The sequence below is a fragment of the Myotis myotis genome, unplaced genomic scaffold (genome assembly GCF_014108235.1).
Source record: "Myotis myotis isolate mMyoMyo1 unplaced genomic scaffold, mMyoMyo1.p scaffold_m19_p_4, whole genome shotgun sequence".
NCBI lineage: Eukaryota > Metazoa > Chordata > Mammalia > Chiroptera > Vespertilionidae > Myotis > Myotis myotis.
In genome coordinates, this window is record NW_023416346.1 from 40,712,499 (window position 1) to 40,728,339 (window position 15,841).

Here is a 15,841-nt window from a genome sequence, read left to right on the forward strand (position 1 = left end):
AGAATTATCTCTATGAGGCAAATTTAGGTATAAATTTAAAAGAAAATGCTCAGAGTACTTATCACAGTTTGTGAATATATACTTGTGTAATTATGTAATTGTTGTCTATTCTCCCAACTAGACTGTTAGTTTCATAGGGACAGGGACCAAGTCTGGCACACAGTAAGTTCAATAAATATTTGTTGAATGAATGAATGAATGTTCTTTCTTGGTCTTTCTGGAATGCATAATGAGAGAATCCGCATTTTTCAGATTTACCACAAGATGGGAATTCATTTTACTTTTATATTCCATATTACCTAGTACTAATAAATAAGTTAACACCAGAAGTCACTTTCAGCTCCTTTTGTGTCTTTCAATATCCCCAATAAGTCTTTTCTAATAAGACTTACATTTGTGAAGTAATCTTAGGGTTGGATAAAAAGGTCCTTCTCTTTGTCTAAAAAATAGTAACTCTCCATTTACTGTAAGGATTTCTATATGTTCATGGCTGTAAGACAAATGTCACAAAGTACAAGTTAGATATTTTCTTTCTAAAATTAATATGCCAAATAGCCTTTAAATAATGTATAATATGAAACATGTATATACAGAGATACAATAAGCTTTTCAAATTTTTATCAATAAAGATCCAGGCCAAAAAAATTGTTTATCTCTTTTACCTAGCATACCAGCCCAGTGTAGAGAAAAAAATATGAGCTTCTACACTCAATTTTATTTCACATATTGTAAATTTCATTGTTAGGTAATTCAATAAAACAAATCTCTAAAGTACAAATGAAATAAATTAAATTGAACTCTAAACATTTAACTGATAAAACAATCAGTACATATTTTCATATAGAAAAACAACTGAAAATATAAATATTGCTTAGAGTTAGTATATTTATCTACTCCCATAATCTATCAAAAATTAATGTGAAAATAATTCCATTTATTATGGGTGCAATCTAATCATACAATATTCAACTACTTAGGCCTGAGCTTTACATAGAGAAAAATAAAGACTTACCATCGCACTATTTTGACAGGATCTTTCTTAGGCATGATTTGATTAAGCCATGGTTCAATACCTGGAAATTGCTCTATCAATTGGTTCTTAATGCCCTTTATAACTGAGGTTTTCAACTGGATGCAATTGGACACATTTTCTTTTTCATCAAATCTTCCAAATGATTTTTGAAAGAAAAAAAGAAAAAGTAAACATATCAGAACAGCTACTAGTAAAGGTAGTGTTTTAATTAGTCATATATTCCCAAGCAAGTATTTAGATGCCTAAAATAATAATGAAATAAGTTGATTTTAAAAATACTATTTACCTTTTATTCTGCCCAGCATAACCAACGTCTTATTACAATATTAAAATAAGCTGTCATACATACACAATTAGCTGGGGAGCGGGGGAGGATATGAGGCATATTTCACATTATAACCTGTAATCAGCTACACAAATGCCTGTTTTAGAAAATCTTACTGGTCTCTACCCAGGAAGAAACACAGATTTCCACCTATAACAAACCGGGGGGCGGGGAGGGGGAGCAAACCAAAACAAAAGAGCCCTCAAGCATTGAGATACAGAAGCCCAACGCAAGTATAACAGAAAATCGGTCCCTGCTAAACTATGTAATCTACTGAGATTTTTTTAAAAATTCATGATGATAATGATGATGATTTCTAAGATCCCTGTTTATTTTTGCTCAAAATGTCATGAACAAAACCCACCTTCCTTGGCCCATGTTTCCCCTTGGCTTTTTGCGTCTACCGAAAAGGTAGGTTCCCAAGGAATTGTCTTCCTTACACTGAATAGCCTATGGGGCAATCACGCTGTTTTCAAGACAAGGTTAATCTGGCAGCTAAGCAATAGGCATGACAGCCCGCTTGCTTCCTGTCACCCAGACTCCTTCACTCCCATGACCCAGGAAGTCAAGCCTTCCCTTATTCAGTTCATAACTAATAAACAGACGGCGGTGAATGCATGGCTCTCCTCTTAGCTAAAGAGGATATACCCTTAAATCACAGTGCAAGGATGTGACTGGAAGAACCTGGAAATGGAAATAGTATTGGGAGAGGGTGCAAAAGAGAAAGAGGGGTGGTAAGGATAAAGAAAATAAAGGTGGGAGGACTGAAACCCGACTGAGGATTAGGGATGGAAAGCTTAAAGAAGTGTTGTAAGTTGCGAGTGAGAGCATAGTACTATAGAAAACCTTAGGGGGTAAGGATGGCAGGGGCAGGGGCTGGGGAGAGAGAAAGAGGATCTTTGCTCTCGCCCTCTTCCCCACCTCCCACCCCCACCACCTTTGTGAGCAGCGGACGGAGGCCACACCATGTCCTTACTTCTTGAACATGATCCAAGGTGAAGGGGGCGACGATGGGGAAGGGCCCGGAATGGGGGGGAAATTGAATTAGCTGGATCGGCAGATCCCTTACAGGAGGAAGGCCGGCACTGACAGGCGGAGCTGTATTCGTTCTCCGGAAAGGGACACAGCCAGCAGCACTTTCCGGTTCTCAGCGAAATTTGACTACTTCCGCTCCTCTGAACACCTCGCCCACTTTTGCCGGCCCTTTTTGGGCAACCGATTGCTATCCAGAGCGGGTAGCTGAAAGGGCGGGACTTGAGAAGGAAGGAAAAATAGAGAAATCATTCTAGTAGATGGAAGAGAAGAATGGAGGGGGCGGGAAGCTCAATCAAAGCAGCACTTACAGCACTAGCGTCCTTACGGGTTCCTCAAAGGATCAAAATTCTTCCGTGTCACCGTAGCCAGTTTGGCTTGGCCTCAAGGGTCCCAGGTTCGATTCCAGTTAAGGGCATGTACCTTGGCTGCGGGCACATTCCCAGTAGGGGGCGTGCAGGAGGCAGCTGATCGATGTTTCTAACTATCCCTCTCCCTTCCTCTCTGTAAAAAATCAATAAAATATATATTTAAAAAATTGTTTAGGTTAACAGTAGGTTGCGCTGACACAGAAGAATTTTTTTTTTAACTTGAAGCATGCATAGAATGACTTTTTAGTTTATTGAGAGATTACTTTGTGCCCTGGATTCTTTTTTTATTATTATGAAAAGTAAAACCATGTCACATACTTGTAAACAACCAAATAAAGATGGCTGAGACACTAGAATAACAGCAAGGTTATTAGGAAGAAAGGCCTATCATCACTATATAAGTTCATAACAGCTCATGTAACTCCCAAAACTGCTTACTGATCTTACTGAAGTAGGTCCACTTATGATAGAAGATGCACATTGTTTGAGGAATACAGTGGAGACCCAAATCCGAAGTTCTGGCACCTATATAGTTTCAAGAGAGGACACTAAGTAAATGGAACCTGAATCTACTCTTATCTGTTTACAGGCTAGACGGGGCATAAAAACAAATTAAATTACTTTACAGCAATATAATCATCAAAAATCCAGAATGTGGGAAGAAACTCTGTAAGACAAAACAACTAAATTTCTTAAATAAAGAGGAGAAGAAAGAGGGGGAACTTACAGATTAAAAGAGATTTCAATAAATAACAACCAAATGCAATAAATGGACCTTGTCTGGTTTCTGTTTCAAGCAAACCAACAGTTTAAAAAAATTTAAAAAGAGAGGCAATCAAGTCAGTTTGTCACATATTTGGACACTGTCCAGATATTTGATTGTATTAAGAAACAGTTACGTTTTTTAGGTGTGACAACTACATTGTGGTTATGTTTGTGTTTTGTTATTTTTTTCTTTCTTTTTTTTTAATTAAACCTTTATTGTTCAGATTATTACATTAGTTACTCTTTTTTCCCACCATAACTCCCCTCCACCCAGTTCCCACCCCACCCTCCGCCCTCACTCCCCACCCACTGTCCTCAACCATAGGTGCACGATTATTGTCCAATCTCTTCCCTAACCCCACACCCCTTTCCCCCCCCAAGAATAGTCCATTCCCTTTCTATGTCCCTGATTCTATTATAATCGCCAGTTCATACTGTTCATCAGATTATTTATTCCCTTGATTTTTAGATTCTCTTGTTAATAGATGTGTATTTGTTATTCATAATTTGTATCTTTACCTTTTTCTTCTTCTTCCTCTTCTTAAAGGATACCTTTCAGCATTTCAATTTTTTACTATGAAGGATTTTTGTTCCCTAAGACAACCGAATGGATTGTTGCTCACCGAAGAGCATAAATTTAGGCTAGCTTTATAGTCTCCTGTAGATGTATTCGTGGGCTTGCCAAGTTTAGCAAATAAAAATACAGGACACCAGTTAAATTTTAATTTTACATAAACAATGAATATTGTTTAAAGTATAAAATATACCTCATGTAATATTTGGGCATACTTAAGCTAAAAAATTTGTTATCTGAATTTAATTTGGCATCCCCTATTTTAATCTGGCAACCATTCTCACTGGCCAAAATGAAGTGTCCCCATAGAATTATTCAGAAGGTTGCCATCCCCTGCCTCACCCCTATACAATGAGGTGAGCTATAAATCAAGAAAGGCAATTTACTTGAGTGATAAAATGGCCTGTAGGCAAGCAATAGAAGATTAATCTGATGGAAGAGATAACAACTAAAGAAACACATTTTACTTATGTAATTTTAAAAAGTAGAGTGAATCAAAGGTTTTGATCAGCAAAGAAAGCATAGAAAAATACAAAATCTAAATAGGCACTAGCCCCAGGCACTGGGGTAAATGTACCCTGGCCTGTAAAGCAAATATACCAGTCCCTCCAGGAAGTATATACTCAAGTCTCTATTGGAAAGATGGATGCTTGGAGTAATCATATGTATTTGAATTGTGCAACTAACTCCCTTTTTTAAAAAAATTGAATCTTTATTGTTCAGATTATTACTGTTGTTCCTTTTTTCCCCCCACAGCTCCCCTCCACCCGGTTCCCCCCTGCCACCTTCCACCCTCCACCCCCACTGTCCTCATCCATAGGTGTACGATTTTTGTCCAGTCTCTTCCCACACCCCCCACACCCCTTCCCCCCGGAGAATTGTCAGTCCACTCCCTTTCTATGCCCCTGATTCTATTATATTCACCAGTTTATTCTGTTCATCAGATTTTTTTATTCACTTGATTTTTAGATTCACTTGTTGATAGATATGTATTTGTTGTTCATAGTTTTTATCTTTGCCTGTTTCTTATTCTTCCTCTTCTTAAAGAATACCTTTCAGCATTTCATATAATACTGGTTTGGTGGTGATGAACTCCTTTAGCTTTTTCTTATCACTGAAGCTCTTTATCTGACCTTCAATTCTGAATGATAGCTTTGATTGGTCAAGTAATCTTGGGTGTAGGTTCTTGCTATTCATCACTTTGAATATTTCTTGCCACTCCCTTCTGGCCTGCAAAGTTTCTGTTGAGAAATCAGCTGACAGTCATATGGGTACTCCCTTGTAGGTAACTGACTTTTTTTCTCTTGCTGCTTTTAAGGTATTCTCTTTGTCTTTTGCCCTTGGCATTTTAATTATGATGTGTCTTGGTGTGGTCCTCTTTGGATTCCTTTTGTTTGGGGTTCTCTGCGCTTCCTGGACTTGGAAGTCAATTTCTTTCACCAGGTAGGGGAAGTTTTCTGTCATTATTTCTTCAAATAGGTTTTCAATATCTTGCTCTCTCTCTTCTTCTGGCACCCCCATAATTCGGATGTTGGCTTGAAGTTGTCCCAGAGGCTCCTTACACTATCTTCGTATTTTTGGATTCTTTTTTCTGTTTGCTTTTCCAGTTGGGTGTTTTTTGTTTCTTCGTATTTCAAATCTTTGACTTGATTCTTGTGATCCTCTAGTCTGCTGTTGGAACTCTGTATAGTATTCTTTATTTCAGTCAGTGTATGCTTAATTTCTAGTTGGTCCTTTTTCATATCCTCGAGGGTCTCACTAAATTTATCAGCGGTTTCTAGAAAATTCTTGAAAAACCTTATAACCGTAGTTTTGAACTCTATATCCAGTAGTTTGCTTTCCTCCATTTCTTTCATTTGTGACCTGTTTCTTTGTCTCTGCATTTTGGCTGCTTCCTTGTGTTGATAGAGTGGCTTTCTGTGCTAGGTGTCCTATAAGGCCCAGTGGCTCAGCCTCCCCAATTACCTGAGGTGGACACTCTTGGTGCACCCCTTTGTGGGCTGTGTGCACTGTCTTGTTGTAGTTAAACTTTGATTGTTGTTGGTATCACTGGGAGGAATTGACCTCCAGGCCAATTGTCTGTGAGAATCAGCTGTGTCTACGGTGGGAGAACTTCTGTGCTGGAGACACCCTTCTGGGGCAAGACTTGCTTCAGTGGTGCTTTGGTGCTCACTGAGTCTGCCCCCTGAGTGTGTCCTTTATGGATTTGAGGAGTTGTAATCTGGAAGGTCCCACTCTGACCACTGGGTACACTGGCTCTTGGATATCTAAGGAGGTGCTAATTTAGCCACTGCCTGAGGCTACCCAGCAGGAGCTATGGAGAGATCTGAAGATTCCTCTTCCTTGTTTGGGGTTTGGAGGTGCCCAGATGAGGCCCAGCTGTGAAGCAATGCAAGCTGCTGTGCGGCCTTGGACCTTCTTTTGGATGTTCTGGGTCTCTCTGACCCAGCTGCAGTTTGTTAGGTAATTTTAGATTGCAAAGGGCCAAGGCATTTATATGCAAAACCTTCTGCGCACAGCTTGGGTGGGGCGGGGTCTCAGGGAATCAACAGGGTGGAGCAAACAGCTATGGCTGATCCTCAGCCCTGCCCTAAGAGGTCCCAGGTCTCAGTGTGCCATGGTAATCACTGCAAGCACCTCTGAGAGAAAGCCGCCCTTGAATTTCACCTGATGCCAGACAGTCCAGTTTCTCCCCATATGAGTCTGGGTCCCCAGAGATTCGCCCAGAACTGGAGTTCAGTTCAGTCAGGAGCGTGTGTCTCCCTCCCGATTAAAAAGACAATGGTGTCCTCAGTTGCCAGCCCTTTCTGCATGTGCTTCTGTACCTCTGCACTTTACTTCCGCACCTCCTCTGAGTCTCAGTGTGCTTTTCTCTTTCCTTCTAGTTGTAGACTTTCCACTCAGTCAGCCTTCCTGTGGTTCTGGATGATGTCCATTTTGTCTTTTAGTTGTATTTTTGAAGTGGTTGTGCGAGGCAGCAATTTCCGGTGTTTACCTATTCCGCCATCTTGGTTTCTCCTCGCAACTAACTCCCTTTGCATTGATCCTATGGTACAACAATTTTCTGATTATAATTTAGCTTCCCACAAAGATCTGCCTGGAAACAATTTTCTATTTTCAAATCAAATCCCATGAACAATTGTTTGTCTTTGTAAATTAATAAATTGGCATTCTGGTTTACACATCAGGCTCTTGTGAACATCCTTATCATGACTTCGCATTCCCAGAATCAATCAATTTAAGACCTTTAGAATATTGAGTTTATGAACATGCAAAACTGAAGACCAGACCCCCAGCTGTGGTTAGAGTTACAGTGTCAGGCTTGTTGCCAAACAGCTTCCCTTCCCTGGCAACTATCACATCATCCTGAGAGCCTGCCATGTAACAATATGCATTAAACAGCAATAAACAGTTACTATTAAGCAGTTTAAGAAAATAGATAATTTATATTTGATCTATACATAACACAATATAATCTACACCAATAAAAGGGAAACATGCAAATTGACTGTCCCTCTGCTACACCCACCAGCCAATCAGTACGAGTATGCAAAATAAGCCAACAAAGATGGCGGCGGTGGCCACAGAGCTGGAGCAAGCAGAAGGCTCGGGTTGCCCCTGGCGACAGAGGAAGCCAAGCTTCCCACCTGCCCTGGCCACCACTGAAGGAGTAGTTGGGGGCCTGGCAACACAGGCTTCCAGCCCTCCCTGTCCTCCACTCAAGGAGGGGCTAGGGAGCTTAGGTCGCTGGGGGGCATGGCCAGCCTGAAAATGGCCCTCAGCCCCTCACCCAGGCTGGCCATGCCCCCATGGGGTGAGGTTCCCCGTTGGGGGGCATGGACAGCCTGCAAACAGCCATCAGCCCCTCACCCAGGCTGGGCAGGCACCCCAGCGGGAACCCCCACCCTGAACAGGGTGTGGCCAGCTTGAAAACTGCCCTCAGACCCTCACTCAGGCTGGCCACACCCCCCCAGTGGGGACCCTCACCCCATGGGGGCGTGGCCAGCCTGTAAACCACCACAGGCCCCTTGCCCAGGCCGCCCCATGCCCCAAGGGAACCCCCCACCCTGATCCGGACACCCTTCAAGGCAAACCAGCCGGCCTCCACCTGTGTACCAGGCCTCTATACTAATAAAAGGGTAATATGCTAATTAGACTGAGAGACCTTTCAGGAGATCTTCCGAACGTTCTTCTGGACAAAACCATGGTGGCAGGGCTGAGGTAGAGGCGGTTAGAGGCCAAGAGGGGAGGGCAGTTGTGAGTGATCAGGCCAGTGGAAGGGCGCCGTTGTGGGTGAGCAGACCAGCAGGGGGGCCAGTTGGGGGTAAACAGGCCATCAGTGGGGGTTAGTTGGGGGATATCAGGACTGTGGGGGGCAGTTTGGAGTGAGCAGGCCAGCAGGGGGGCAGTTGGGGGTGAGCAGGCCAGTGGGGAAGGAAGGTGAGGCTGAGCAGGCCAGCAGGGGGGGCAGTTGGGGTGAGCAGGCCATCAGGGGGGCAGTTGGGGGCAAGCACACTGGCACGGGGGGCAGTTGGGGGTGATCAGGCTGGCAGGGGGCATTTGGGGGCAAGCAGTCCTGTGGCAGGGGCTAGTTCAGGGTGAGTAGGCCAGGATGCAGAGTGGTTAGGGGCAATCAGGCAGGAAGGAAGGCAGGTGAGTGGTTAGGAGCCAGCAGTCCTGGATTGAGAGAGGGATGTCCAACTGTCAGTTTAGGCCTGATCCCTGTAAACTGGCAGTAGGACATCCTTCCAGGGGTTCCAGATTGGAGAGGGTGCAGGCCAGGCTGAGGGACCCCCCACCGCACTGCACGAATTTCGTGCACCAGGCTACTAGTATCTATATATTCCACTAGAAACAAAATTTAACTTGGTGGACCCCAAAATTAAAAATACCTAGATGGACTTCCTAATCTCTTGAACTGTTGTCTTGAGAAACCTACTAATTTTAGACCTACTAGAAAGTATTATGCTGAATATTTGCAGTGTTAGAAATGATAGTTAACTTTTAATTCTATAAAAATGAGACACTATCTAAATTATGACAAATCCCACATGCATGGGAATAGATATACAGCTACATATACATATATATTTTTAATTTGTCAATTACAGTTTACATTCAATTATATATTAATTTCAGGTGGTGTACATATTTATTTTAATCCATTTTCATATACTCTGATAATCACAGAAACTGAATCTGAGTTATGACAAATGTCAAGTTAGATCATTAGTATTAATGAGGAATTGAGTTCTGTATGTGTGCATCAATACCTTCATTCATAACCCACCTACACAGATACATAAGCAGGGCCCACTTGTCACCACAATGTGTTTTTGGTTTAGTGTTGTAAACGGTATAATCATAAAGTGGATTCTGTTTTTCCAAGATTACAACTGGGGTTTGCTCCTGCCAAAGGACTCATCTTCAAATAAATAATCACTACAACAAACAATATGTCATAAAAGAAGAAATACCTCAAAATAAACCTCTTCAGAAATTAAAATAATGAAGTTCATTTATTCATGCAATAAATAGTTGCAATGGACTTTTATGATGTATACATACACTAGTGACCTGGTGCATAAAATTCATGCACATTAAAAGGGAATTAATTAGAGGAAATATTTTAATATTGCTATTTGCCCTTTCTCTATAATAGAAGTGTCAGAGATGAAAGAAAATTAGTAAAATGTATATGAAAATCTTCCTCCTGTCAGAGTCTGGGACATGCCATGGGAACCAGAGTCAAGTCCTCACCCACCCACATGTGGCTCAAAATCACGCAAGACCCAGACCTGGCCAGCCCCATCCCCATTGTGCTAGATCCAGACCCGGCTGGCCCCACTCCCATTAAGCCCCGCTGGGTGGGGGGCATGGCCTCAGGTCCCCTGGCCCGGCTCCAGGGCAGGGGTCATGGCCTGAGTTCCCCTGGCTCAGGCGGGGGGGGGGCATCTTGAGGTCCCCTGGCCCGGGCCAGGGGGCACACCTTGAGGTCCCCATCAAGCCCCGCTGGGTGGGGGGGCGCAGCCTGAGGTCCTCCAGCCCAGTGCCAGGGCTGGGTGTGCGGCCTGAGGTCCCCCGTCAATCCCCGCATGGCGGCGGTGCAGCCTCAGGTCCCCTAGCCTGGGCAGGGGAAGGGGGCGTGCCTTGAAGTCCCCTGTCAAGCCCCGCTGGGCAAGGGGCAGAGCCTCAGGTCCCCCGGCATGGTGCTGGGGTGGGAGATGCAGCCTGAGGTCCTCCATCAAGCCCTCCCAGGCGGGGGGGCATGGCCTGAGGTCCCCCAGCCTGGTGCCATGGCAAGGGGGCACAGTCTGAGGTCCCCTATCAAGCCTTGCCAGGCATGCGGCACAGCCTGAGGTCCCCCGTCAAGCCCTTCCAGGAGGGGTGCAGCCTGAGGTCCCCCAGCCTGGCACTGGGGTTGGTGGTGCAGCCTGATGTCCCCCTTCAATCCCCACCAGGCGGTGGGCACAGCCTCATGTCCCCTGCCTCGGCCCAGCGCCACACAGCCTAAGGTCCCTGCTGATTGCTTGTTAAGGCTCATTATGGGAACTTGGCCTCCACTGTGGGCACAACCTTCTTGTGTTACAGGATCCCCACCTCTGCTGTGGGCGCAGCCATCTTGTGTTACAGGATCCTTGCTTCCACTATGGGCGCAGCCGTCTTGTTACAGCATGACGGTCAATTTGCATATTCCCTCTTTATTAGATAGCATGCTCTGTACTATAATTTGTGCATAAGTATTCTATGCACATTTTATTTAATTTATTTTACAAGGGTCCTCAATGTACACGCAGCACAGAACACAGAAAACCCAAGTCTATCAAACATTTTACTAAAATAAGTAACTTAGCTGTAACAAGCATTAAATACTTAATTATTGTGTTTGCCTTACAATTTGGAAATTATTTTATAGAATCATCTTGACATGAAGCTATAAAATTCGGCCCAAAGGAGTTTTACAGAAAGACCTCCTTTGCTTCTTCGTAAGCTTCCTTGAGCAATAAGCATGGCACCAAAACCCTTCAGGGTGTTCCGTAAAGAAAAGTTTCTTTAGGAGCTGGGCCACAGCTTTGAACACTGAAAAAACTGCTTTTGCTACAAGAAAGAATTGGGCCACTGACAGAATCCTGCTGGGCTTCACATCTCTAAGAATTTGCAGCTGTGAAGCCTTCCATTAGGGTCACTTTTCCCACAAACTGCCTCTCAGCCTCACACCTTAGAGCCCCCTGCAACTGGCTTTATATCCTCCATAAGAGCAAGACATACCTAAGAATTACAGCACTATCCCCACTGGTGAGAAAATATATTGGCCCATGTCCTGCCTGGAAACTTGTCCATACTGAGCAATATAAGGAACACCAACAAAACAGCAGCTCCTGCCTCCAGTCCCAAATAGAACTAAATTTTGAGATACCTAAAAGCCCCCTATTTATTAAAAGATTGTCAGGACTAACCACCGTGCCAAACTTGTGATAAGCCAAACCTACATCCGTTTTCCTTTGTCATTACCCCATATGTAAGCACCCAGTTCAACTTATTTGCTATGTGATCTTGGGCAAGTCAATTAATTCTGTGACTGTCTTCCATCTAAAAGGATTTGCTTTATGAGGGTATGAGAATTTAATGACACAACACATGCAAACATTACTGAGTTATTATTGTTATTATAAAATTACTATTATTTTTGCTGTGGTTATTGCTGTGCTCTAACATCATCCCCATATTTCTCTGTACTTCTCCACCCTACCTGACTTCTCATTTCTACCTTAACTTCCAGGTGCTTCTGGCGTGCCTCCTGGACACCATGATTAACAAGCTCTCCTCCCATCCTCCAACTCATCTCTGAATATCCACTGATATTCCAGCTTTCCTATGAGGAAGGAGTTTCCCTTACAACCTTTTCAAGTGAAAGTGATTTATAGCAACACACTGTAGAGTCAAGAGGTGAGGTGAGCATCTTCCTTCAGTAACACTACAACTTCCAGACAATCCTTCTTTCCCCTTCAGATGAGAAAAAAGCCAAAACCTGATTCTAGAGACACTTCTCTAAAGAGGACATACAGATGACCAATAGGCATATGAAAAGATGTGCAACATCACTAATGATCAGAGAAATTCAAATCAAAATGACAATGAGGTACCATCTCACACTTGTCAGAATGGCTATCATCAACAAATTAATAAACAACAACTGCTGGGGAGGATGTGGAGAAAAGGGAACCCTGTGCACTGCTGGTGGGAATGCAGGCTGGTGCAGCCACTAAGGAAAACAGTATGGAATTACCTCAAAAAAGAAAAAAAACCTGATTCTTCTACCTCTGAGTTTAAAATCTTTGTTTACACCTCCACTCCCTCTTTGCTGTCCTCTACTCATTAATTGAAGAACTGGCATCTAGTTCACAGCCTTTCATCCCCACCTTTGACTTGTTAAACACTGCAAGAGAAAAGTCACACAGTTGAATAAATTGGTATCACTCTGAATTCATGGTTGCCAACCTCAAGTGGACTTCCCTTATTCCTGGGAATACTTCCATGTTTTCAGCTCACTCTCTCATTCTCCCTAATTACTCTTTCAAGTTTCTCATTCTCCTCAAAACTCACTTCTCTACTTAATTTTTTTTTTATTTTTCAATTACAGTTGACAATATTATATTGGTTTCAGGCATACAGCACAGTGGTTAGACATTTATATAACTTATGTAGTAATCCCACTGAAAATTCCAGTATCCATGTAATACCATACATAGTTATTACAATATTATTGACTATATTCCCTATGCTGTGCTTTACATCCCCATAACTATTTTGTAACTGCCAATTTGTACTTAATTTCTTAATAATCCTTCACATAGGAAACCAACTTCCTACTGTCTACTACTACTAAACTAGGGAATATATTTACAACCATCCTTCTAATGTTAAAATGAGAGATAGCCCTCTTCTAATCTAGGTCTAGTTCCAAATCCCATTTAAGTATAAGTACTCAATAACTTTACTCAATCTATTATTACCTCCACCCTATATCTCCAACCTCTCCCTCTCTACTGGCTCCTTCCTCTCAGATTTTTCAAAGGAAATTCATGAATATGCCTACATCATCTAACACTAAACATTGCGTAAGTATATATATAAAAGCCTAAGTGACCATTTGACCAGTAGCTATGACATACACTGACCACCAGGGGGCAGACGCTCAACACACAGGCATGGAAACATGGAATAGACTAATGAATCTCAGAGGGGAGTGGGTAGGGGGGAGGGAGGGAAGAGATTAACCAAAGATTCCCAAATCCTGTGGGGATCGGGCAGAAACCATGCACCACGCCTCTGACATCCCTGGAGGGGTCCCAGATTGTGAGAGGGCACAGGCCAGGCCAAGGGACCACACCGATGCACCAGGCCTCTAGTATGTATATAAGATCTTTGTTTAATCTCTTCCCGCCCCCACCCCTCTTCTCTCTGAGAATCATCAGTCTGTTCCATTTCCATGCCTCTGATTCTATTTTATTTACCAGTTTATTCTGTTCATTAGATTTCTTATTCCTTTATTTTGTTTAGATTCAATTGTTGCCATTTTGTTGTTCATTTTCCTCCCCTCCCCCTCCTCCTCCTCCTCCTCCTCTTCCTCCTCCTCCTCTTTCTTCTTCTTCTTCTTCCTCCTCCTCCTTCCCCTCCTCCTCCTCCTCCTCCTCCTCCTCCTCCTTCTTCTTCTTCTTCTTCCTCCTCCTCCTCCTCCTCTCCTCCTCCTCCTCATCATCCTCTTTTTAAAAGAATACCCTTCAACATTTCATATAATACTGGTTTGATGGTGATGAACTCCTTTAGCTTTTTCTTGTAACAATAATAATAGCATCAATTGAATATTTACCCTAAGCCAGGCACTGTTGCAAGTGCTTTCATATATTAATGCATTGAATTCTCAGAATGACTTTGTGAGGTAAATACTATTATTATTTCCATTTTATGGATGAAGAAACTGTGGAATAAAGGAGGTTAAGTAACTTGCCCAAGATTACCAAGCTATGAAGTACTAGAATCTGGATTTGAACCCAAGTAGTCAAACTCTGCTCTCTAAATCACAACACTTAAAGACCCCCTTCTGTGCTCTGCCCCATCCTCCCCTCTTCAGCTCTTCCCTCCATTCCTTCCCCATCCTATCTAATAATAGACAAACATGGTAATTGATTGTACCTTCCCTACGCTCCCATTGGCTAATCAGCGCAATATGCAAATTAACCACCAACAAATATGGCGGCTAATTTGCATAATGAAGGCAGGGCAGGACAACACAGCCACCAGCACGAGCTGCCATCCCAGCCGCAGGCCAGTCCCAGAAGCCCCAGAAGTTGCCCAGAAGCTGGTGATGGGGGGAGATGGGGGTCCCGTGCCCAGGCCTGAAGCCTGGGCCAGAGGCATCAGGCCTGGGCAGTGGGCGGAGCTGGCAATCGGAGGGGTCTGGGGGTCCCCTGCCCAGGCCTGATGCCTCTGGCCAAGGTGTCAGGCCTGGGCGGGGGGGCGAAGCCTGCGATCAGGGCGGTCTGGGGGTTCCCTGCCCAGGCCTGATGCCTCAGGTCAAGGTGTCAGGCCTGGGAGAGGGGCTGATCTGGCGATTGGAGGGTGATGGGGGTTGACGCCTCTGGCCAAGGCGTCAGGCCTGGGCGAGGGGCCTATATGGCAATCAGAGGGAGATGGGGGTCCCCTGCCCAGGCCTGACACCTCTGGCTGAGGCATCAGGCCTGGACAAGGGGCCGATCCAGTGATCGAAGGATGATGGGGGTCAACGCCTCTGGCTGAGGTGTCAGGCCTGGGTGAGGGTGGAGCCGGTGATTGGGGGGAGATGGGGGTCCCCTGCCCAGGCCTGAAGCCTAGGCTAGAGGCGTCAGGCCTGGGCGGGGAGCAGAGCCGGCAATCGGAGGGGTCTGGGGGTTCCCTGCCCAGGCATCAGGCCTGGGTGAGGGGCCGATTCAGTGATCGAAGGGTGATGGGGGTCGACGCCTCTGGCAGAGGCATCAGGCCTGGGCCAGGGCGGAGCCAGAAATGGGAGGGAGATGGGGGTCCCCTGCCCAGGCCTGATGCCTCTGAGGCATCAGGCCTGGGGTGGGGGTGGGGGTCCAAGCTGGCGATTGGTGTGAACTACAGAGGAAACACCTTTTCTGACCGCTCATTGGCTAAGCTCCCTGTATGCCACTGGTAATATTCTTAGTAACTTGGGTAATAAGAATCCAAAAAGGTGATCTAGGATTTTTCACCAACTCCTGGTGAAAAAAACGAAGGTCCGCTGCTGGAGGGCTAAGAAATGTCATATCCTGCCCTAGCCTGTTTGGCTCAGTGGATAATGCCTTGGCCTGCCGATGGCGGGGTCTGAGTTCAATTCTGACCAAGGGCATGTACCTAGGTTGCAGGCTCCTCGCTGGCTGGGGCCCAGGTCAGGGCTCATGCAGGAGGCAACCAATCAAAGTGTTCCTCTCACTTTGATGTTTCTCTCTGTCTTTCCCTTTCTCTTCCACATTCTCTAAAAATCAATGGAAACATATCCTCAGGTGAGGATAAAAAATAAAAATAAAGAAACTATTATTATATGAAAGACACATCTTGAAAATGCCTAAAGAAAGTTGTCATTTTTCATGGTGATGGGACTGGAGTCCGTGTTGTTGAAAAAACCTTGCTGGCTGCGGTGACTGGCAGTGGCTGCAGCAGCAGGCTGATGGGGCTGGTGCCTTCCCCTGATCATTCTGGTC

General features: G+C 44.4%; 1 protein-coding gene across 3 annotated transcripts in view; it reads right to left on the bottom strand.

Annotated features, from left to right (window-relative positions):
- The window catches only part of MCTS1 (MCTS1 re-initiation and release factor), a 35,410-nt gene that overhangs the window by 9,885 nt on the left and 9,684 nt on the right, over positions 1-15,841 (bottom strand). The window contains exons 1-3 of one of the 3 annotated variants that reach the window (XM_036304094.1): positions 2,335-2,660; positions 1,013-1,165; positions 393-490 (exon numbers count right to left, since the gene is read on the bottom strand). In XM_036304094.1, the coding sequence (XP_036159987.1) occupies positions 393-490; positions 1,013-1,165; positions 2,335-2,345 (262 nt within the window). In that variant the 5' untranslated portion in view covers positions 2,346-2,660. Of the gene's footprint in view, positions 1-392; positions 491-1,012; positions 1,166-1,722; positions 1,887-2,334; positions 2,661-15,841 lie in introns of those variants that run through there. The other 2 variants (XM_036304093.1, XM_036304092.1) reach the window with 2 other exon arrangements.